At 37.3% G+C, this 25,124-nt stretch overlaps 2 protein-coding genes across 4 annotated transcripts in view; one reads left to right on the top strand and one right to left on the bottom strand.

Annotated features, from left to right (window-relative positions):
- The first annotated feature begins 517 nt into the window (after window positions 1-517).
- LOC5574114 (transcription factor grauzone) lies at window positions 518-22,538 on the top strand. Of its 3 annotated transcripts, none has more exons than XM_021840437.1 (4): window positions 518-695; window positions 791-935; window positions 1,001-2,323; window positions 22,264-22,538. In XM_021840437.1, exons 2-4 carry the CDS (start codon window positions 822-824, stop codon window positions 22,420-22,422), a joined length of 1,596 nt encoding a protein of 531 aa, XP_021696129.1. In that variant the 5' UTR covers window positions 518-695; window positions 791-821; the 3' UTR covers window positions 22,423-22,538. The 3 variants fall into 3 exon arrangements, with proteins under 3 accessions (XP_021696129.1, XP_001661157.1, XP_021696128.1); XM_001661107.2 differs by lacking the exon at window positions 22,264-22,538 and adding an exon at window positions 17,462-17,756; XM_021840436.1 differs by lacking the exon at window positions 22,264-22,538 and adding an exon at window positions 17,462-17,756 and having other exon boundaries at window positions 755-935.
- LOC5574088 (DNA repair protein REV1) overlaps window positions 22,455-25,124 on the bottom strand; it is a 37,807-nt gene continuing 35,137 nt past the window's right edge. The window contains exon 3 of the mRNA XM_021840435.1: window positions 22,455-24,421. Within this exon, the coding sequence (XP_021696127.1) occupies window positions 22,564-24,421 (1,858 nt within the window). The 3' untranslated portion in view covers window positions 22,455-22,563. The remainder of the gene's footprint in view (window positions 24,422-25,124) is intronic.

The raw sequence follows: 25,124 nt of genomic DNA, 5'->3' as shown, positions 1-25,124 counted from the left end.
TTTGCATATAGTTTCTTTAGTACGTCCGACGCGTGCGAAGTTTGGCTGGCAACTGTAAAGGCCCAAACGCAATGATAGCGGAACGGCAACGGAAAGCGGAACCGGTTCGCCACCGTGAACTACAACAAGCTTGTCGACCCAGTTTTTGTTCAATTTCATTCGTTGTCAGCTCAGTCGAGATGGTGTGATTCATGCTGGCGAATCGGTTCCGCATTCCGTTGCCGTTCCGCTATCATTGCGTTTGGGCCTTAAAAATGGCCTTGTGACGCTTTTTGTATTGATATTTTTTCTGTTTTTGTATGAACCGTAACATCGTTAGGACACCCACCCACCCCCTCCAGCGTTATGAAATTTGTGAATGGGCCCTATGGATACCAGGCTTTAAATGGCAGCTTTGCTGCATTTTTTTGCGTGTATTTTTTCTTTGTTTTCCGTGCATTATGCTGCATGCTTCGAAAATGTTGAAGGGTGGGGAGAGAGGGGGGGGGGTCAATTGTGTCAAACTGACAAATGGGTGGGGAAAAAAGCCATCCAGTTCACAACAAAACATCCATCGATTATCGCGTTTCTCCTGTCGTAGTTTTTTCTAACTTTCATCAATTTTGCAAAATTTACGTAGAAAATTTACCGATTTCGACGTTATCTATTGGTAACCCTCCTGTGGCGCGTGTTCTGTCTGCTCCAGCTAGCAAAAGGTACGTTGGAATCTGTTAGCAACACTTATATCGAACATAATATTGCATAACACAGGTAGCATTGTATTTTTCACATTCCTTATCTACGATCCTAGATCTACTGAATTGGATTCCCCACGGATCAACATGAACATGGCAGAGACTTGCCGTCTCTGCCTGGGCCAAAACCCGAACAGTGCCCCAATGACGGTGGAGGATGTTGATTTTCGCAAGAAGGTCGACCGGATTTTCTTCTTTCGGGTGAGTGGCGTATTTTTGGAGTTCAGTTATCAGAACGGGATCTAATGGGAATACGTTTGGTACAGGTGGCTCGAAATCAGGACGTTCCGACAATGGTTTGCGAGGCTTGCAAGACAACGGTGTCGGGATTCTACGATTACGCCGAACAGGTTCAGAAGAATCAGGAATTTCTGAGGACGGCCCTTGTTCCGACGACTTCTTCCAATTCGCTGGAGGTCGTGGCCTCGTATGAAACCGTGGACATTGAAGACGCCGGCGGATCGGTCAAAATGGAGTACATGGTTAAGAAAGAACCGGACGACGCGGAATGGATGGGACTGAATACTTATTGCGAGGCCACCATTGGGGCTGATCGTTCCGATGGGGAAGTTCAGGTGGATTCGAAAGCATTCAATCAGAAGCAGGATCCGGAGTGGACTCCATTACAGATGTATCAAGAAGAGGATGATGATGATGAAGATGACGACGATGATGTGTCCTACGATTCCGATTCCGACACGAAGCCGTACTTAGAAGAAGGCGAATATGTGGAAGATGTGAAACCGAAGCGGAAGAGCAAACCGAAACATGGTTCTGCGAAAAAAGCAAGAACGGATCGGAAATCAGATGAACCCACGATAGACGAACTGGTGCTGCAGCATTACAAGCTTTCTTGCGATCTGTGCTCGGAACCTCTGGAGGATTTCACAGAACTTCGGAAGCATTACAAATACGTCCATGACGAGCAGGGTTATTTGAAATGCTGCAACAAGAAAATTTTCAAGAAATGCTGGATGGTCGAGCACATACAACTTCATCTGAATCCGGATGCATTCCACTGCGACATCTGCAACAAAAGCTACAGCTCCAGCAAAGTGCTCAAAGAACATACCAAAGAGGTTCACTCGCCGAACGAAAGTCGTCCTTTCAAGTGCGATGTCTGTCTGAAGCCATTCGTATCGAATGCTCATCTAAACGCTCACATAATGGTGGCCCACGGGTCCGTCCAGTGTCCGCAGTGTCCCAAAGTCTTAGCTTCACAAGGTTCCTTAAAGAAGCACCTGGTGGCGATGCACGGCGATGGAGAGCAGCACGTTTGCGATGTGTGTGCCCGGGTGTTCCGCTCGAAGCAGTGCTTCGATACACACGTCAAGGGTCACCTGGGGACGCGCACCGAGAACCGTGTCCAGTGCAGTATGTGCTCGGTTTGGCTCACGGATAAGTACTGCCTGACGAAGCACATCCGCCGGATGCACATCCAACCGGAGGTGGCCCTGTCGTGTGAGCTGTGCGGCAAACAGGTGCGCAACCAGGACGCGCTCAATTGCCACATGCGCCGGGCGCACACCGAGAGCCGATTTGCGTGCGAAATTTGCCACAAGAAGTTCAAACGACCGCACCACATGAGGGTGAGTTACTTGCTTTCATTCACTAGCCATTCGTACAAATTTTAGCTGTTCTTCAAACCAGCACGTTAATGATTAATCATAATTAATGATTAATTATTATGATTAAGGCGAAGCAGGTCGTCAATGAAATTTATTAGCCCGAAAGTATGCATTAAACGTCTCGTAGTATGCAAGAAACGGTTTTTTTTTTATTATCGTACAAATTGGGCCGAAGGGTCACAGATTTTCATGAAACTTTTTCCACAGGCAGGGCTCATGGATTTATTGATTAACAAAAAATTGAGAAAAATTCAGAGTCGCCTATTTTTCCGGAAAACTCAGGTGGAAATTTTTTGTTTTCCCTTGACACTACTTACTTTGAAAAATCATAACTCAAGAACGAAGCACCGTAGAAACAAAGTTTTTATATGAAAATTTAAGCAAATTTTCTCAAAAATCCTAAAAAAAATGAACTGGAAAAAGTCCACCGTTGGGAAAATTCGTAAAGAAAAGCCGGAAAAACTATGCCCGAACTCGTGGAAAATTTTCAAAAAAATATTTTCGAGAAGGTAATTGTATAAGCTTTAATCACTGAAATTTTTAGAATGCATTTTTTTTTTTCGTTTTTGAGTTATGGCCAATTTTGTGAAAAATGTCCAGATGTGCCATATAAGACTTTTCTTTGAAAAATCATAACTCAAGAACGAAACATTGTAGAAACAAAGTTTTTATATGAAAATTTAAGCGAATTTTCTCAGAAATCCAAAAAAAATATGAACTGGAAAAAGTTTTCCACAAAATTTTCCACCGTTAGGGAAATTTATAAAGAAAAGCTGGAAAATCTATGCCCGAACTCGCGGAAAATTTTTATTAAAATATTTTTGAGAAGGAAACTTTATAAACTTCAATTCTAGTAACTTTTAGGATGTACTTATTTTTTGTTCCTGAGTTACGGTCAATTTTGTGAAAAATGACCTTATTAGCCTTTTCTTTGAAAACCCATATTTCAATCGAAGCATCAGAAAAACAAGGTTTTTTTTATCAAAGCAATTGCAAAGTTTCTGAAAGATCTGAAAGAAACGAATTTTGGTTTTTGATTTTTATAATTTTTATTTTTGAACATCCCTAGCTTTTTTCATTTTTTCTTGAAGCCTTTTGTAGTTGTGGATTTTTGGCAATAATAAAAATTTAAATTGTTACGATATTTTTTAAAATATTAAATTTTTATTTTTTTTTTCGGAGCGTATTTTGTTTTCCGTGTAACTAACGGAAAAAACAGGTTTGAAATGATTTTAATACCACCAGGCTCTTCTTTCGTGATAGGTTAATCGTAGAAAAATACAAAAGGTACGATTTTTTATATTACACGTTAAATGAATCCCAGGCATTTGTAGGTTATATAAGAATGCAATTTTTCAAACAATTTCTAAAAATACAAAAAAGTTTCAAAAGTCATAAAAAACTTTTCTTATATGCTTGTTATGAGTTAAGGTATAAGCCGAAAATAAAATCATTTTGATTTCCGAGCTACGAAAAAATACACAAAATTCCAAAGTGTACCCCGTCTAAAGGCGGGGTTGGGTATTAGAGGGTTAAGCAAAGCTGAAAAAACTGTTTCTTTTCCATTCCAAGGGATTCTTTCTTTTCTATGGAACACATAAGATTCTTTTTATATTTTTCTTTAATTTTATTTATTCAATTATTCAGTACCGTAAAGTGCCCTAATTCAGCGCATTGCCTGATTCCGCGCATTTCATACAAAATTATTTACATATGGAAATACACATCAATACTGCAGCAACTTTTAACGCCATTTGATGCTACTTTGATTTAGAATAAGTTTGAATCACAAATAAAAGCAAATAGAGCAATTTTTCGCGGCGTAAAAAAATAATCAGTGGAGGCCCGTCTGAGTAGACGCCACTTTTTCAATTTTCTTAGCGTCCGTGCTAAGACTGTAGGACACAAACACACGTGATTTCTAAATTGAAAATGTTTTGTTATTTATGCAATATTCTATGAAACTACTTGCTACAGATGTGTTTCATGATGCTTCTATGAAATCTTATCAAATATTATCATAATTATTGAGATTTATCCCAAAAAGTATTGCGCGGCATTAGGGCACGTCTTTTTTCATAAGTCCCTAATTCTGCGCACTGCTATTTACATAACAACAAACAAGTAAAACATGCTATATTGGTCTTCACAGCTGAATATTTATCTGAGGAAGTATTTTCATGCATAAATACGTTTCGCAAATAACCGGAATATCGGGAAAGCCCACTTACAGGGAAACTAGCGGCCGTTCAGAAACCACGTGGTCATTCATGGTGGGAGGAAAAGTTTGTCCAAAACCAAGGTCCATAAACATTTGTTATTGTATGAACAGTGCAGAATACGAATATACAGACTTAAATTATTTTACAGGAATCCGTGAAATTCAACGTAATCCCAACAGCTGAAAATTTCGGTAAAATAAATTAACGGAGTACGGTAAATTTTTACAGTTTTCGGTAAAATTTCACCGCAATCCGTTGAATTTCGACGGAATTACGGTGTCTTATTTTACCGAACTGATCAGCTGTTGAGATTACGGTGAAATTCACGGATTACGGTAAAATAATTTAAGTGTGTAGAGGTAGTCTGGGCAATTTCGCCAAAATGCATATTTTTTTGAAATTTCTTCTGGAATAACATGCAACCCCAAAGCTGACAAGGAAAAGGAAAAAATATCAACGTCTCCGCAATCGCGAAACGTCCAAATGCTGAAAAATTGAAAAGTATTGTATTCAAAATAAACTGTTATAAAAACCTCAGTGTTCGGAGCAGTTTTTCCAAAGCTGCTGATAAATCTAAACACAAGACTATAGTTATTTCAAATGTCTGCAACTTTTTCTGGCATAAAATTTCACTTCAAAGGCTTTTTATGTTTCGGTGTGATGCAATCGCAATTGCATATTTGCTGGGATGTTCATGTGAGGGTTTGCGCATGATTGATACAAACACAGAGGAATAAGTAAAAAACTCAGCAATGACAGAATAAGAAGACCGTCTTCTCGAGTCTCGTCTCAGGAAAAGACTATAACAAATGTTTATCCTTATTTCATGTGATAGTCAAAAAATTATAAAAAAGTCTACGTTACGGCTCATACAAAACTTTACTTTTTTTTCATAAGAAAAGTGTTGTGGAGGGGGGTAGGGGGTTGAAAATGTTCAATTTCAGCGTTACGTAATGAATGGATGCTGCCTTATACAAAATTAATGTTAATTTGATTGTTTTGCAAGTGCGCGGAATTAGGCATTCTTCTGCGCGGAATATGGAAAAGCGTTAAAAAAATGCGCGGAATTAAGGACATATAGGAAGGAATCCCTGTCATGGCAGTGAAAATGGCTTCCTCACATATACAAACACATTTCTGGAAGTTCACATTATTTCTCAAAATATTTCACTAACCTACACTAAGTTCACTCCTAAATTGCTAACGAGACATCAGAACACTATTACCTTACGATTTCCGTAGTTTCAACACTAGTAGCTGATGGAAATTTCATGAACCGTGCTAATTTTCAACACGGACGTTTAACTTTGCTACAATTGTTTACACTTATCCGCCTGCGAACGAAGAACACTTTTCGCCGAATTTTACCACTTTTGCTAAACGTAGAACCTCCAACACTGTTTACATTCACTACTTGTTAATTAAAGAACAATTACTGGTTGATTTCTGATGAAAACAACTTAAATTTTCACTAAACCGTGCTAAAAACAATCACTTGATCACACTATTTCGCTTTTTTTTTATTTTTCTAATTTTACGCCGGCTGCTCACTTGCAGGGCTGTCAGATACGTTGATGGTTACGAACGACATCAAGCAATGTTATTTAGTCGAAGGGGAAAAGACTCAAATTGAAGTAGCGATTACTGGCAACAACGTCTTATCAATTATAATTTCACTATTACCAACATATAGGAGAATATTTTTTGTATACCACTACTTTTATATAGTTATTAGTGGATTCAAAGGAGTTTCACCTTAAGCAATTTCAACGAGTAAACTATTTCAAAAAAATCACAATTGTAACGTGTGAATACAGTCTAGTTTATATTTTTGCCATCATCTAAAACAGATTTGCTAGCGATCCACCCATAAAGCTTTTTTGTTGATGCAATACTAATTTTTAATTAAGCATTTGAAATGTTTTATTCGTTAACTGCGCTGAATTACGGCACTTTACGGTACATAACTTACATTTTATCTTAAAACTATCTATAGCGGGGAAATTTAAAAATTTGGATTGCTTCGCGGAAATAACGCGCAGCGAGCAATCCCCGCATAGAGGAAATCAACCACAGTAAGCATTGCAGTTTTAAGCATGATCCGACTCGTTGACAGTCTACCGCAAAACAGATGGTGAAGTGTAGAAAGCTGTTAGACCAAAATTCTGCAAAATTCAAACTTATGATGGAGACGAATGGTTCGTAGATACTTGGATCTCGTGAATTACGGACCTCTATTTATTCGGATTAACCACGTTCGAGATCAATTCAGTTCGAAACCGCACTTTACATGGGGGATTGTCACTGATGCCTATTAAGAACGATTCCCAACTGTTCACTCTACGAACAGAATTTCTATCCACGCGTCCATCTAGATATTTAACATGTAGGTAGTTGCATTCAGGAATTAGACATTTCTTAAAAAGACAGACAACTAAAATTTTGATTAAGCTGCATTTAACAGCATATAAGCTGCACTGCGTAGTGATGCAGTTCATTCAATAGTACTGAAGCTGCGGCATTTGCATGGCTTAGTATTTTCGAATAAGGTTCATATGAAAACCGATGGATTCAACCAAATCCGTCAAATTCACTGAATACACGGTGACATTGGCTACAAAATAAACAGCAATAATCAGCTTCGAAAGTCATTGGTGACTATGATAATATTGGTGGGAAATCTTAGATATCAGTAGCTCTGGATTTTCCAGGTATCAAAATTTTTCTTGCAACGCGTAATATTTTTTCAACCGGGAAGATTGCCTTTGGTTGCTACCTGAGAGAGACTCGCGAAGAGGAAAAATATCAACGTCATATGCAGCCCAGATTCCCCTCTCACGAAACGTCAAATGCAGCCCACCGTTTTTATGGCTGAAAAAGTGAAAAGTATTGTGTTCAAAGTAAACTGTTATTAAAAACCTCAGTCGGCGGAGCAGTTTTTTCCAAAGTTGCAGATAAATCTAAGCAGAAGAGTAATTATTTCTAATGTCTGCTACGTTTGCTGGCGTGAAGTTTCACTCAAACGGCTATTTATGATTCGATGTGATGCAAACTCAATCATTTTTTGCTGAGAGGTTCATGTGAGGTTTTGAACAGCATGCGCATAATTAGTATAAACACAAAGTGAAATAAGAAAAAAACTCAGCAATCACAGAAAAAGAAGACCGTCTTCGCGAGTCTAGTCTCAGGTTGCTACCACCAGAAGATTTTCGTTTCTTTGTAGTATTAAGAACAAAGCATGCTGTATTTTCTTGGTTTTCATGTGCATCTGAGAATTCACTCGCAAAAATGCTTCGTTCGTCTTTTGGAATAAATGAATGATATTTTTTTGTTCCAGGAATTGGAACAAGGTTAGAAAATCTCTCCGGAAGTAATTTTTCAGCCTCTGAATAGTCATTTTCAGTTGCATAGATGAATTCCCAATCTTTTTTAAATTGGTCTTTCACCTTTTGCGACACAGCCCAGTCAAAAAATTGGTTGGCGTTATTAATTTCCGCTGACTTTCTAATACTAGCATCTCTAGCCATTCGCTTAATATTGCCACCGATACCATCACATGGACCTTTTCCATGTGAGGTTGGGAAAAAGTGCCATTCTGCTCTAATTTTAAAATCATTTTCATGGTTGCATACATTTTTGAAATTTGATTTATTTTTGTACTGCTCTCCGCAATCATCAGAAAGATAAATGATTTTTTCAAGCTCAGGAAATTTATTTTTCAATCTTGAAATTAGTTTTGTTTGAAAAGCATAAACTGATGTCGTGTTATGCTTTTTTATGTCAGCAATTACAACAAAATTTAAGACTTTGATCGAAGATTTGTCTTTGTAATAAATTACAAATGGATGTATTGTTACTTGAGGTCGTACAAAGTAATGGCTTTGAATGGAATCTTGTATCACGCACGAATAATTTTCCGCGAAATCCATCTGGCACATTATTTCTTTGTTTTCAACTAGTGATTCCTTTTTAGCTCTTATAAATTTATTATGTTTATCTACTTTGAATTGATGCACAAGAAACTTCTCTGTGAGATTTTTCAAGTTTTCTATAAAATCATTTACATTTTCCTCTTTGTTGATAATTTCACAACGAGGAGAAATAATCCAAAAACAATACTTAACTTCGTCAACGTTGTTTTCATCTAAGCGATTGGCAACAAAATCTAATTTCTTTAATTTACAATCCTCACAGGACCTCAAGTAACAATCATCTGTACTATCTGGACATATCATTTGGCTAGTCAAAAAGGTGTTAAGTTTTTTTTCTGTATTATGAACTTCAAAGCAATTAGTTTTTTTCAATGCATCAACCATGAATTTCATATTCTCATGTATCATGCAAACACAAACATTCATGGCCGATGAATCCTTTGTATAAACACATTGTTTTGGTTTAAGTTTCCAGAACGATGTGAATGAGACAGATTCCTGTTCACTCTTACAGGTTTCCAAATATTGTTTAAATAAAGTATCCAAAGGGCGTTTTTGAACATTTTGGCGCACTCCATTGGGTAAATTAATAGATATGGTATCTTTCAAGCCAGGAAATGGCCGACTGATATCATCCCTTAGGTAAAAATTTGAAACTATGTCTTGGACATCTGATCCATGCGAGGGTCGTCCTACTTTTGAAAGTGGTTGAATCCCTAAATTGTATTTTATTGATTCAGTTATAACGTGTTGAGACACGTCAAAATGAGCTTTAACTTTGGCATATGACCAATTCCTAGGAAGTAATTTTAGAAGTTCAATTTGCTTGTCAGGTTCGGCTTTTGTAATAGCTGAGTTCAAATTTAATAAAACGGAATTAAAATCCTCTGTAACATCGACAATATTAGGCGGAAACCAAGTCTTTATTTTACTCAAAATTTGATTGAACATTTCGTCCATAGAAGCATTGCGATAGTTACTTAGAAGCATCCAAACGTGAAGATTTTACTTGAAAAGAAATTTCCAAGAATTTAGCAAGCTCTTATATTTTTTGTACATTATTTATAGAACCAACTGACTCACCCGAGGAAGGAGTTTCCTTTGGCGAAAACTTTTTTCACTTTACAAAAAATAATAACGAGGAATATACAGCTGATAGACAACACTTGCACTTTCTCACTGCTCTTTGTTAGTTTTTGGTAAACTTATGATTCTCAAGCCATTTCAACGCTTTAAAATTGAATTGGTAAATATCTATTTGTCATATTGTCTACCCATTTATTTAACTGTCTATTTTGTAGTTACCTAACAGGAAAAAATTGCCTGCATTCTGATTGAAGAAAACTTTGTTTCTATGTAGTTTCGTTCTTAAGAAATGTTGTTTATGAACTTATAAATTTGTAAATATATGGTTCAAACAGCTCATCCTAGCAATATTTGATCGAAAAATGAGCGTATTGAAAAATATTGTAGGATTGGATCTTATTGATCGCTCTTTTCAAATATATTTTTCTTGAAAGCTGGAATAGCTAATCGGGTTTTCATTATTTGTTTTCATAAACAGTGAAAAATGTCCTGGGAAACTGATTCCATTTCAAAAATTTAATATTTTTGAGATAATTTGAATCCGGTTCGACAAGTCATGATGAGTCTTGAGTCATGATTTTTAAACGAAAAGGCATGTATGACAAATCTTTGCATTTTTTACAAAATTGACCATAGATCAGGAACTAAAGAAAAGTACATCCTAAAAGTTACCAGAATTGAAGTTTATAAAGTTTCTTTCTTAAAAATATTTTATTAAAAAAATTCCGCGAGTTCGGGCATAGATTTTCCAGCTTTTCTTTATGAATTTCCCCAACGGTGGAAAATTTTGTGGAAAACTTTTTCCAGTTCATATTTTTTTTTGTGTTTCTGAGAAAATTTGCTTAAATTTTCATATAAAAACTTTGTTTCTACAATGTTTCGTTCTTGAGTTATGATTTTTCAAAGAAAAGTCTTATATGGCACATCTGGACATTTTTCACAAAATTGGTCATAACTCAAAAACGAAAAAAAAGTGCATTCCAAAAATTTCAGTGATTAAAGCTTATAAAATTACCTTCTCGAAAATATTTTTTTGAAAATTTTCCACGAGTTCGGGCATAGTTTTTCCGGATTTTCTTTACGAATTTTCCCAACGGTGAAAAATTTTGTGGAAAACTTTTTCCAGTTCATATTTTTTTTGGATTTTTGAGAAAATTTGCTTAAATTTTCATATAAAAACTTTGTTTCTACGATGCTTCGTTCTTGAGTTATGATTTTTCAAAGTAAGTAGTGTCAAGGGAAAACAAAAAATTTCCACCTGAGTTTTCCGGAAAAATAGGCGACCCTGAATTTTTCTCAATTTTTTTTTATCCATATATCCATGAGCCCTGCCTGTGGAAAAAGTTTCATGAAAATCTGAGACCCTTTGGCCCAAACCCGTACGGTAATAAAAAAAAATCCCCACTAGATAATTATGAATATTGATACTTTTGATTAACGATCAATTCCATATACAAATCTTTAGAACTTCGTTATCACAATTTTTAACCACAAATCGTGATTTAATTTATGTTTAATCTTGTTCGCACACTGTTGCGTCTAAGATTCATGATAATACTAACTCAATATTCCCAAGACTTGATTGTCCATTGAACACCGACTCATGGAGATTTAACTGTATATGTTGTCAGGGGAAAATGATCTTTTTTTTTGTTTTAACTGCAATCTTTATTCAATAAAAAATCAAGTAAGGATAAAAATTCATTTGAAAAGTTGTTTGAAACAATATTTCTCCATATTTTTCACAGAGATTTTATAAGGAAATTGCTACAAAATTTTCTAGTTCGTAAAACTAAAAGCATTTTGTGATGACCCTTAAAAATGACGGAATTTGGTAAAAAGACTGTGAAAAATTATATTGAAATTCAATTTTGGATCAATTTGGACATCAGGCACGCAAGGGTTAATCGTAATCATTAATCATAGGTAATCTCTAATCAAACTGAGTTTCACAGTTGATTTTTGATGTCATTATCAAGGATAGCGCAGAGATGTAGAGGAAGATAGCTCTTAGGAAGAATGTTACAAATATGAGAAAGGGACGGGCTTGTGATTGAATCCACGACCTACTGTTTGTGAAGCAGAAGCGATAGCCACTAGACTACCACCCCCGTCATATTTAGGGTGTTCTGCTACAACTCTCCAAAAAGTTCAAATACAGCTCCCACCAGAAAATACTAAGAAAATGCCAGAAAATACTGTAATATTTTTAATAATATGTATCTCCATTTATTGCAATGGATATTTCCACCAGTCATTTGATTTTTGCTATAATTTTGTTTTTTTCTCAAAAATTATTCCAGCAATTATTCATGAAATCCCTGGAAAAGTTCTAGAAGATTATCTAAAACAATTCATTAAGGAAGCCCAGGAAAAATCTTCCTAGTTAAAATCTCGATGTAGCACAGAAAAAATCTGTGCAGTAATACATGAACGAAATTTTGGGAAAAAGTCTGAATTAATTAGTGATGAAACACCAGGAGAAATCATAATGAAAATTCTATAGTAATACATGGCGTAATGTCACAAGGAACACCGGAAGAAATTTTGTGCCGTATGAGAAAATTATGGTCCAATTCTTTTAAGAATCTTCAAAAAATCATAGAGAATACCTTATTCCGTTATTTTTTTTTTGATTGATTGGTCTCAGGCATGTGGTCTCCATGGTTCCTATCAGCTTTGTGAATGTCTTAAAAATAGGAACATGAAAAAGAAAACCGAAGGAAGACCAGACAGTGACCAAAAAGGGCCAAACATAAACCAAGAAACCCAAAAAAACTTAACAGAAACCAGGAAAAAAATAATTTTCATAAGGATTCACAGATAAACAGGCCAGACATTTCTCTAAGGATATGTCAACAGTTTTCTTGAGTTTTAAATACAAGTAACAAGTATTATTTTTGTTTTTTTTTACATAATTTTCTACACGAATTTCACCAGAAACTTTTTCAGACATTTGCTTAGAGTTTCCTTCAGGTATCAATCCGAGCAGAGGCGCGCCCACATTCAAAACCATGGGTAGGACAAACGTTGGTAAATATTGTGTGCACAGTGAAACTAAGAAAAATTTTAACCCTACGGAATCCTAGGCTGGAAATTGAAAGTTACTATACTTGAGGGGCTCAAATGCAAAGGGCTTAACCCCTCTACCGTCAGCTTCATATTTTACCTCTAAAAAATATTCAAATCGCAATAACTTTTTTGTTTCTCGATATTTTTGCACCACTTTTTCATAAACTCTCAAAAATCTCCTCTAGTTTTAAAATATGTATCGATATTGATAATTGGTCATCTGGATCCGCAGATATTTCAAAATTCCTTGGGGGACCGACGCGTAGCCATAACCCACGTAAATATCACAGGCTACAGAATTCTTATCATATTCGGATATTCACTCCTTGGATTGATACACTAATGCGAGTATGTTGTGAAAAAATGAAGTAATTCGGTGCAGCCGTCTTTGACTAATGACCGTTTATGTTTCTGCGACCACACTGGACAAATAAAGATCTTGAAAACTATAAAAAAAAAACCTCACACCGTAATTTTCAGATTTCTCCAAGAATACTGAACTGATTTGTATGATTTTTTCAGGGTAGCTCCTTACTACCTGGCATTGTATAGTACGTATTTTATTTTTTTGATAAGTTGACCAAAAACAAAATGGCCATCAAAGACATTTTATATGGTAAATGGTGGTCCCCCAAGGATAGTCGGAATATCTTTAAAACTGGATCACCAATGATTAATATCGACACGGGTTCTTAAACTAGAAGTGTTTTTTGATGTCTTGTGAAAAAATGGTGCAAAATATCGAGAAACACAAAATTTATCGCGTTTTGAATATTTTTAGCGGTAAAAAATGAAGCTGCCGGTAGAGGGGTTAAGTGACACTTTAATTGATTTTGAGTTGAGTTGAGGAAATGAAATCCGCTGAACAGGAAAACAACACAAATCTTAAAAGATGTGCTTGTATGTACTCTCATGCAATTTGTATAACATGGAAAATTGCAGAAAAAAATTTCAAAAGTGATTTTCTCAAAACTAGGTTTTTGTGTCACAAACATCCCTTTGATTCTAACCTCCCCATTTTCGTCTTTACAGGGCTGCAACTGCGTTACTTAAGGAGAGGATGCATCGAAGCCAACCCTTGAATTTTCAAGAGCACAAATCTGGAGAACCAAAAAACCGTTTGTGCAGAAAAAATAACGCAATGGTCACTCGCTGGTGGTGACCAATCGATTAAATTTACAGCGCGATCGGTTGTCTGGTTCTTTAGATTTGTGTTCTTGAAAATTCAAGGTTTGGCCTAGATGCATCTTCACCTTAAAAATAGGAAAACATGGAACATCCTCCAAGATTCCCGGTCAAAACATCTTTTGAAATTAAATCAATAACTTCTCCAACAACTTCTTGGGATTTCCTATGAAATAGTCTTTCCGAGTTTATATAAGATTTTTACTAAGGATTTCTTCCAAGATACCTTAAGCAATTGCTCCAGAGATTCCCCCTAAGCTTTCTACAGAAATCCCTCCAGTAATTCTTTGAGATTTTCTTATGTAAGTATTGGAAGTTTTTTTTTAGGAATTTCTCCAGGAAAATGCCAAGGATTTTTTTTTTCTGAAAAATAAATCCATGCGGATTTTAAAGAAAATCCTAAAGACCAGGGTTCTGAATTTTCGTATCAATGATGCGAAATCTACGATTTTTCGCACGTAAGGAGAATGCTTTTTTCGCTTCCTCGCGTGAACATCTTTTATCGCTCACACTAATTTTCCCTGGAGCTACGATGGAGGATAACCGAAAATCACTCCACTCTGTGGATAATTTGATTTTCACTCCATCATATTTTCGCTCACCAACTGCTCCCGAGAATTATCACTATGTGGATAAACAAAAACTAGTGCCGGCGACGGGATTCGAACCTAGAACATTGCTAAAAACAACCGCGATGCGTGCACGCTAACCATGCTACCACACCAACTTGACGAAGGAAGTGGTTAATTTGGTGCATAAAAGCAACTGCTGCTCGTGGCGATGGATACAGGAAAAATTCTCCATGGATCGGAGAAAGAGAAAACAAACTTCTCACAGCTGCGGAAATGTGCAATTATCTATTTTCGCTTTGTTTTGTGGACGGATAAAATCGCAAGGCAGCTGATCGCTGAAAATTGTTGTGAGGGATAAATCCATTATCGTGAGAGTGAGTGAGAATTCGGAAGCCTGCTAAAGACCTCTGATAAAACTTGTGTAAGTTTGAAAGTCACCCTTACTGAACAAGGATCTCTGAAATAACTCCTGGACTCTTGAGGAAGTTCTAGAAGATTTTCTAGATAATTTGCTAAGATAATAAAAATATCATTCGAATCTCGGGATAGTATTCTGCAGGATTTTCTAAAGGAATTTCTCAGAATCTCTATAGAAATTTGTATAGAAATTATCGGAGGAATTATTGGAAAAATTACTGTAGTATTAATAATATTGAATAAACTTTTTATTGCATGCGATTTTTTTTTGAAGAAAAATAATAATACTTGGATGAAATGCTGGAGAAATTCCTAGCAAAAAATAGATTGGTTCGAAGAATCCCTCAATGAATTTTGAATTTTGAAACGTGGATGATTTCTTAAAGGAATCTACATGAACAGGCGGAGAAATTTTTTCACGGTTTCTTGAAAGAATAAACCCTAAACCTATTTTTTTTTTTTCAAAAACTTTGGAAGGGTTTTGTGAATTTCCTCGGAAGAAACTCTGTTGTAATCTTTGGTAACAACTGTAGAATCCAGTTGAAGGATTGGTGGGAAAATAGTTGGAGGAAATTCTAGGATAGTTTTGAAAATACCCAAAGTGCTACCTCAAGAAATAACTGGAAGTGGTACTTTCGGAGTTCTCAAGGATTAATTGGACCAAATTATTAAGAAACTCTTCCAGGCATCCTTTGATAGATTGAAATTTCTAAAACAATTCTGGAGAGATCCCTGTAGGAGACGCTGAAAGTATTCTGCATAAAGTTACTACGAGAATTCTTAATGCTAAACATTTCCGAGACAAAATTCTTGAAGAGCCTGAGGATTCAATGCAAGCAGAATAAGGAAAGAAGAAACTGTAGAGACTATTTTGGTTCAAATACATACTTTAGAGAATTATTAAAGACTTGCATTAGAAAAGATACCAAGTCCCATAAAGAAACCTACTATCAGTCCTGTCCTTATGATCATTCATTGGAGCAACTTATGTTATCAGTCGTACTGAAAAAAAAAATATAAATATCCTTCATACATATTTATGTCCTTTTTAAACGATGTTATTAGACAAATTTGACAAAATTAGACCAAACTGTTTGTCTTTACAACCAGGTAGGTTGTTCTAATTTCCTCATACATTCCATGATAACAAATAGAAGAACAGCAAACATTCTTTGAATTTGTGAAGTTTTTTTTTCTTTGTACCGAAGTGATCTGGCTAATTGCTGAGGAGACTCTGATGATGCTTGAAAAATGTGCCATCGCGCTGAAACTCCATCAAATATTTCGCTGAAATTTCTTCAGCAACTCTGCAAAATAAAAACTTACAGAAAATCGTCGTAATCTACTCTAAATATTTTTATGAATGATGTCGCAAAATATCAGTAGAAATTTGATCAAATAATTTTTCAGGAATTGAACAAGAACTACTTCCAGAAATGTCTACGACCATGCTAAATCAGAGAACCGCGTAACAGCTACGCGATTTGTGCATATTTTGCTCCAAACGATTTCGATGGAACTTAAGGAATGTTTCCAGTAAAATTTAACAAAAAATGGTATACATACAATCAATTTTGCTTTGCTTCGTATTGCTTCTTTTTCAATAATGAAAATGTAACAATAACCAATTTCATATTTCATTATAGATCATTGAAGATACAATACTTTTATCACTTCTTGAAGAAATCATTTTAGAATTGTTCTACCGATGACCCCGGATATTACTTCAGAGATTCTACCAGGAATTTATTTAAATTCCTCAGAAGATTCCTTAAGAAATTTCTCCAGGCAGTTTAAAGTTCACAGAAACTTCGTCCATTGATTCGTACACCGATTTCGCCAGGACTCGATCCTAAAATAAATCCTAAAGAACTCTCTGATGAAAATGTAAGTTCTGTACAAATTTCTGATGAAATCCAACAAGAATCTCTGAAAAACCTCTAGATACTCCAGGAAGTCCTAGAAATCAATTGCTATAATAATAACTGAAAAAATAATCAATTGAATCTTAAAAACATCCTGCAAGATTTCATGAAGACATTTCTTGAAAACCATAGGGATCTTACGCCGAGAACCGGGGATCGAATCCCATCCCAGAGATAGTCACATATAACGTAAAAAGTTATAGTGATAACTTCATTCGGAAAGCCGTAGGTCTCGAGCTGAACTAGCCCAGGGCTAAAAATCTCGTTAATAAAGATAGAAAAAATAACCATAGGGATTCCTTATGAGATTTGTGTGGGACAGATCATTCCCCGGACTTTTGGAATAACTGAATATGACGATTTCCCTAACTAGATGTTTCCTTCAATATCTAGCCATAATAGGAACCAATTTCTAAATAGATTTTAGAGGAAGCGTTATAGATTTTTTATAACTGATTTCAAGAAATGATTTCTAGTATTTTGTCTTAGTTTCAAACAATTCGGCCAACAAAACCCATAGTGGCATGATCGTGTAGTTGCCCAAAGAGTTCTTCATCATACCGACTGTTTACTATTTCGGGTTTTGTCAGTTGAAGACTTCAGAATACGATGGCTCTACATATCTTCGAAAAACTCACCTACAGAAGTTTGCGAGTTAATAACTCATTTGCTTGTTACCTTTCCGCAGGAGCACGTCGCAATCCATCATACCGGAGAAGCCCTGTACGGCTGCAATCACTGCCCGGAACGGTTCAACACCAAGAACAAACAGTACATGCACCGGAAGACTGCCCATCCGGCCGAGTGGGAGGAGGAAATGCGGAAGCGGGTCATGAAAGACGCGTAAAAGGAGGTTTTCTGGTGATCAATAACCAAAAGTTTACTTTTAAAACGTATTGTATTAAAAAGGGGGATAAATAATGGATCTACGAAATAAATTGATCTACGAATTGTGTAATAAAATTTATGCAAACATAACAATATTCTTCTATTTTAAACTATTGCAGCATGAAATTTCCGAAATTGAATTTTTTTTTTGGTGCCAGATGTCTTAGAAATGCATGAAACGTCGAGATCTGGTGTTATTTGGAAACATTTCGACCTTTTGGGACTTAGTAAATTTTTGAGTTGGCAGAGTGAATTGAATTTGAAATGAACGATTTGAATTCAATTGCTGAGAAATTCAAGGCAATAGTATTGAAACATATCCTACATCATTGGTGGCCACTGAAAGCATATTATATGTGATATTTTATTAGGGTGGTTCATTTACTTTCCATTAGGATGGTCCTTTTTGTTAAAAATAAAAAATAAATGAATTTCAAGCATTGAGCCTCAGTGACCTTTCCAATTCAGTTTTGCACCATTTGTGCAAGCTCAGATAAAAAAAAAACAGAGTGATTGTGAGAAGGGAGAGGAAAGTAATTGTGATATTAAAAAAATACCATGTTGGTTGTTTTTGGTACATTACATCGCATATAGGGTGTTTTATGTATTTTGGACAGAGCGTTACGCGTATATAATTTGGCCACCTCCATTTGATTTTGCCGTAAATGGCCAAATTATATACACGTAACGGTCTGTCCAAATTACTTTGATCACCCTATTTCCTAAATTACATCTGATTTGTTTGGACTTCTATACATTTTTCGATGTTCTTCGACTAATTGCAAAATGAACTGTTTCTGATTTTCATCGGTTGACAATTTCGAATTATATGTTTTAATTAATGCAATACCTCGTTCCGCATTGTCATTTACTACTTCCAAACTTTGAATACGTCTTTTGGCATCTTCATATTCTTTTTTGCAATTCCACTGCGTAATATCAGTTTCCAACAAGGATTCCGGAATCTCTAGAGCATGGTAACCTGTGGCTTAAATGTTGTTTTCAGCTCATGGTGCTTTTGCTCACGAATTTGTTTTCTTGAATATCTAATGGACTCCTTGTTCAACAATAATGTTGAAACGTCGTGCCCCAAAGATTTCGCTATAGATAAAATTAGAAATACCGCATTTCGATCACTCACTTTGCAGCGGTCCAAAGCAGCAGCCACATCGACAGTAATAACGTTTTTTAATTTTGGTTTAGGAGTTGAAGATGATTTTGAAGGACCTAGAAGAAAATATAAAAATCAAAAATATTAGAATCCATGAAAAACATATTAAAACATATTTGCAATGTATTCAATTCACACTTACCTGGTATCTGTAAATCTTCGCCGATAGTACCGATCGAAGTAAAGGACTCACTCTGGGTTTGAGATGAGGACTCAAAATCACTACCAGTCAATGTTTTCTTTTGCTGTAGACTTGCTTCTTTCTGCTCACTAGTTGGCGGATTAGTCTCTTCTGTTGCCTGTAGATTAGCTTCCTCCTCAAAATCACTACATGAGATAGTTTCCGTTGGATCAGTCTCAGTTGTTGTTGGAAGAGTGGATTGTTCTCGTTGTTCTTGCAAATACTGAGATGCTTTTTTCTCCTCTTTAGTTTTTGGTTTATACTTCTTCGCGATGTCGAAAAGGTTCCGCAATGAATGAGAGAATTCATTTCTCTTTTCAGTTTCTTTCGTCGACATCCTTAGTATGTGCTTCTGCAAGCTTTTCCAAGTTTCATAGTATCGCAAGATTTTTTGTTCCACTGTCACGTCGCCGATCAAATGGTTCAAATGCTTTTTGTTCCATGATGTCTTCAAAGCTTGTGTTGTTAACTGGGCGCTAGCTCTAGGCTTTTGCTTCTCTGCTCGCAAATGAAACATGAATTTCCGCAATACTTCACTGTATGTCGGCAAATTTGCAGATTCGGGGAACAGAACAAAGGTAGATATTTTCCAACTAGCCGAATATCCTCCATTTTTAACAAAAAACGCTTGCACATGCCTTGATCAATTTTTTTGACACACGAATTGTTTTTCTTATTCACCACTGAAATACAATTTATTTGGAGCTGTAGTAACCGAAACCTAACTGATCGGCCAAACTCGAGCCGAACCAACAAATAAACACACTATTGCAAACACCGTCCGTTCGCTACAAAAGTTGTCACCAATCTGATCGAAATGTTTTCAAAACTGGCTTCTTTCCCGCACAGTTCTCGTTTCGCCTTATCTGCTTTTTGTCCATTTTCGCTCGTTGTTTGACATCTCTTGTACACGCTTAGCATAATACAAGTCAATACAGTACCAGATTAACGGCCTAACTGACAAATGTAAACAAACTGAGTTTTATTCATCTAACAGTTTATTTGATAAATTGCAATCATATAATGCACACCTGTTCCTTAAAAATAACGTTTTACACGAAATAAATAAGAAAACCATAAAGACACATTTGATATTCTCTTTCGTCGAACTCTGATGTCAATTTCGCCCATCTTCCCCCTCTGCGGTAACCGGGCGTATTTGAGCTTGAGTGTGGTAGCAGGGCGCATTTCAAACTGAGTGTGCAGAAGGGCGTTAGTGATGAAGGTTCGTGTGAGAGAGCGTAGCAGAACGGCGAAGCTGATGATAGCGAAACCAGAAGGACGAGGTCAAAAGGCGCAATCGCTGTAATTAAGCTGAAGACGACGAAAAACCGAGGGGCGCAACAGCTCTAAATTTTGATGAATGGCGCATGATGGATGTTTATTCATTTTAACATGTTATTCATAATATTTAAATAAGTTAAATGTTTTGCTACAAAAATAATATTGTAATGGATCCTACAACAATGCATCATGCGATCAAATCGATCAGAAACATAATACAGAATTAAAATTAAACCCTCAAACTTCAAACCGATTTTACTGAGAATGTATAAGTCTTCACATCCGCCCTAATTCTGACTCTGTATTGAAGTAGAATCGAAAACAATTATTTTTTTTTTATATTTCAATCTATAACAACTCTATTCGCCACAGGAGCTTCTATTTTGAACACGCTTAGGTATAGACAAAAATCTACCGATTTGATTTTCCTCACTTTAGGTATAACTTATAAATATTCTATGTAGGTAGAAAAAGCAGGAGCTTTTAGCTACATCTTTGAAGAATAAACGAGAACTGATTGTTAAAACTGGAATTGCCTACGTTGTCACAACCGAATCGCGTGTACTATAGCAAGCAGAAGGCAACGTACTTTTGTTTCGGGAATGAAGGAGCCCAAGGCTGAGAATCTCTTTTCAAAATATATTGCGAATCTTTACTTAAATCCGCAGACTGTCCAACAAGTTGCGCGCCGGCGGCCCATGCGCCGAGTTGCACTGAACAAAATCTCCCGACATGAATTGAATGATTTTTGCCTCATCCGAGCCCCATACCGATTTTCAGACAAATTCAAGATGATTTTCCTGGAGCGAACATCCGCAGACTGCTGTGCCCCGCATCAAAATCCTTGGTTATGGAACCTTTAAAACAATAAACATCTGCTACCAGTAAAAACGGGTTGTTTTATCACAAATGCAATTACCTGTACTGTATAATCCAAGGAAAACACCACAGAGAAATGCCTAATCTCTGGGAGAACTAACCACGCCACTACCGCCATATTTATACTAAGAGAAGATTATCAGGAATGATTTGGAACTATGAATCATTCGCTTTCCAAATTACACTTTAGACGATAATTGAATGATTTTATGTTTGGAACATGACAGATAATAAAATCTGTCAATACTTGCATGTTATTCATATGTGTTATTATAACTCAACTACCAACTAACTGTCATACGGATGTAAACTAAAAATAATTTCAGGATTGGATGATTCTTCTTCATTAGCTGGTGGACGCATCATATTCTTCTATATTCATTCAAAAGAAGGAATATGAAGATTTGAAGCCAAGTGAATTGCAAATCATTCAATAGAAGACTGGAGTTTTCGTTCAGTGTGTGCGCCAGCCAAAAAGTAAATAAAGAAGTGTCAAAATATCTCGCCGAGGAAGTGAATCACTTTTAGGGCTCGAGTCCTAAACTGAAGAGTGAGCATAATTATTTAATCGATAAAAAACGTATGGAAAAAAAATTGTTTGCACCTTTTTGGTTTCAACTTGTAAGCGATTTAAATCGTTTCAATGACTTACAACTCGGCGCACAACCGATCGGCGCGCAACTTATTTGGTGGTCTGCGGTTTTGAGTAAAGATTCGCAAAGTGCCCAACTAGGGTGATCAAAGTAATTTGGACAGACCGTTACGTGTATATAATTTGGCCATTTACGGCAAAATCAAATGGAGGTGGCCAAATTATATACGCGTAACGCTCTGTCCAAAATACATAAAACACCCTAGTACCAGACCGTGGCGCGTAACACACGAAGTATAGAGGAAGTGATCAAAATGCTAAAAATTCTCGAGAAGCTCAATATGGCAGTTAGTTTTTATGCCGTGCGCAAGAGCAAGCAACCAGGTCGAAGGATCAAACAATACTCCCCATCTCTACACCCTAGACATATCTTCGAAAAACTCACCTACAGAAGTTTGCGAGTTATTAACTCATTTGCTTGTTACCTTTCCGCAGGAGCACGTCGCAATCCATCATACCGGAGAGGCCCTGTACGGCTGCAATCACTGCCCGGAACGGTTCAACACCAAGAACAAACAGTACATGCACCGGAAGACTGCCCATCCGGCCGAGTGGGAGGAGGAAATGCGGAAGCGAGTCATGAAAGACGCGTAAAAGGAGGTTTTCGGGTGATCAATAACCAAAAGTTTACTTTTAAAACGTATTGTATTAAATAGGGGTATAAATAATGGATCTACGAAATAAATTGATCTACGAATTGTGTAATAAAATTTATGCAAACATAACAATATTCTTCTATTTTAAACTATTGCAGCATTCCGGCTTACCACATCCGAATTTCTCTAACACAGCCATTTTGGAACGGTAGATTTCCAACATTACAACCTGCACTGCTTCCACGATCCGGACGTAGGCCCGATGCCATCGACAGTTTTCACGTTCGTCCAAGATCCGAAACAGAAACCGCAACGCCAGGTGAAGCTCATGCAATCGCTTCCCATTGACCAAGTCCCGTGCGTTCCCCGCAATTATGGTCACGTCCTCATCCTCCGGTTCGTCCCCACTCTCGACCCATGCAGATAGGAGAGTTCGCCAATCAGAGCGCAGCAAGATGTTTTCTTCCACTTCAGGTGCAGGTGGTTTCTGCGGGGTAGTTGTAGCGCCAACTTCCGGACGTTCCTTCATCGGACTCGACTCCGGTGTAACCTGCAGATGTTCGTGGAACTCCGGTTCGTTGCTGGTGATGACCATGGTGTCCTTCTGTAGCTCGATTTGCCGTTCCACTTCCTGACGCAGTTCCGGTGGTAAGGCCTGAAGAAATTTCAAATCTACACTGATCTTTTCCTCGGAAATTGGGGAAGATTTTGTAACGGGACGCACGGTCGCGGAAGTAGACGGTTGCGGTGAAAGTTCCCTGGGCTTCGGTTGGACGAGCAACGGTTCACGATTTTTGGCTTGTTGCAGTTTGTAATCTTTGATGACTTCAGCGCGGATTTCGTCAGGAAGGGCGGCCAAAAATTCCGGGTCCATTCCGTCGGGAATTTCAAGCTCTTTGGAACCACCTTTCGCGTTTTTCAGAAAACGCATCATGTCGTTGTTTTGTTTGGAGTTGTTCATCGATAGGGTTTTGGGAGGTCGTCCACGACCTCGGCCCGCCTTTGGTAAGGTTGGCCTAGATTTCTTTGGAGTTGTTGCTAGCGATTTCTTCTTTGGTGTAATTTCCGTTTTGGGAGCTGGGGGTACTTTTGTCGGCGTGAGGACTGGTTGATCAGGTTTGGTAGCTTCCTGTTTCGCAGCTGCCTTTTCGAACATTGTTTTCAAGGAATTTTTTGAATCCACTGAAGATTTCTTCTCGTCAAACTTGGAAAGTTGCAGTCCGATGCCGCGAAGTTCGTGAGGAGGGGCTGCGATCTGCTTCATTAACATCAGTACTGCTTTCTCGATCACCGCTAGATCACAAGTGTAATCCTTAAATGGGTGAGACTTGGTAATAATGTCACAGAGCCCGTGGCCCATGAACTTGGCCGTCTCGACAGGTGCTTCCGGGGATCGTACGAGCAATTTGACCGTGATGACTTTTCCTCGCTTCTTGATCTCCATCAGACGTTTGTGAATCTCCTCAGTCAGTTGCTTCATAAAACGTTCCACCTCGGCTTCCTCCTTGAATCGAATCCCATAGTTCACGTCGACGGAAACCGACTTTCGTACCTGATCGTAAACCAGGGGACGATCATCCTCTCCACGACAGGCATGATAGATCGTATCGCCAAACTTCTTGCCGAATTCGCGCTGCAAAACAGAAATCGGCACGAATTGCAGATCTCCACACGTGCTCCACGACAGTTGTTTCAGGCGGTACGTTGTGCTCGGACCAATTCCAGGCAAGTCACTTATCGGAATATCTCGCATGTACTCAAGTACCGTCTCCGGCGCCAAGTAGTACTGCCCGTTCGGTTTGGCCTTCTTGGTGGCCATGCGAGCCTGTAGTCGATTGGCCCCAACGCCGGCCGAACATGGACATTCAGTGGATTCCCTGATCTGGTCCCGTATATAACCAACAAAGTCCATTACGTCGACACCGACATCGTTGATGAGATCGGTCAGGTCTACGAACATCTCGTCGCAGCTGACGGCTTCGATGTTTAGGGTGTATCTGCGGAGCAGAATAAGATGGTGGGAGTTACCAATTTCTATTAAATTATTTGAAACTAACTGCAAAAGCCTCGTGGATGCAACTAACTACACTCAAAATAATCCACACGTCAAGGCTACGTGAAAACATACGTAGTTTTTTTCCATCGCACTTTTCACGTAGCACGTAAGTGAAACGAAGGTGAAGATGAATGAATGCATGGATTGGCCAACTTCGTTCATTCCACGGAAGTGCCCGATAGATGTTATGTGTTTTTTTCTGGTATGTTTCATAGAGAGTGTCACGAACGCCCCTCGTCCATGAGCGCACCTCCTACTCAGCGTACCGGTTTAGATTGACGTATTACAGACAGATCGAGATTAGCTGTCATATTCTGTGGACAAAAGAAGGAAGATAGCCAAAAATACGGAATTTATTCACGCCGATACGAGTGATGAAAGCTAAATTTATTATTTAAAGGGCTAATAGCTATTGAATTTGTTAATTACTTAATACTAAAGTTGTTATTCTACTTACTTGCTAAGGTATGAATTTATATATCCGTGTAATTGAACATGCAGCTAAATTGACCTATTTACAGAAACTTCCTCTAGGTTAGATTGAATTGTAGCTGAGAAAATGAATTAGTTTCTGCATTGAATTCGATTTATTACGGTAATTTGAGATGATAATTGTTTGTACTTCATATAATAACGTGAATTTG

This window comes from Aedes aegypti, chromosome 2 (genome assembly GCF_002204515.2).
Source record: "Aedes aegypti strain LVP_AGWG chromosome 2, AaegL5.0 Primary Assembly, whole genome shotgun sequence".
Classification (NCBI taxonomy): domain Eukaryota; kingdom Metazoa; phylum Arthropoda; class Insecta; order Diptera; family Culicidae; genus Aedes; species Aedes aegypti.
Note: the sequence above shows the minus strand (reverse complement) of the source record. Positions and strands in the feature narration are given on the sequence as shown.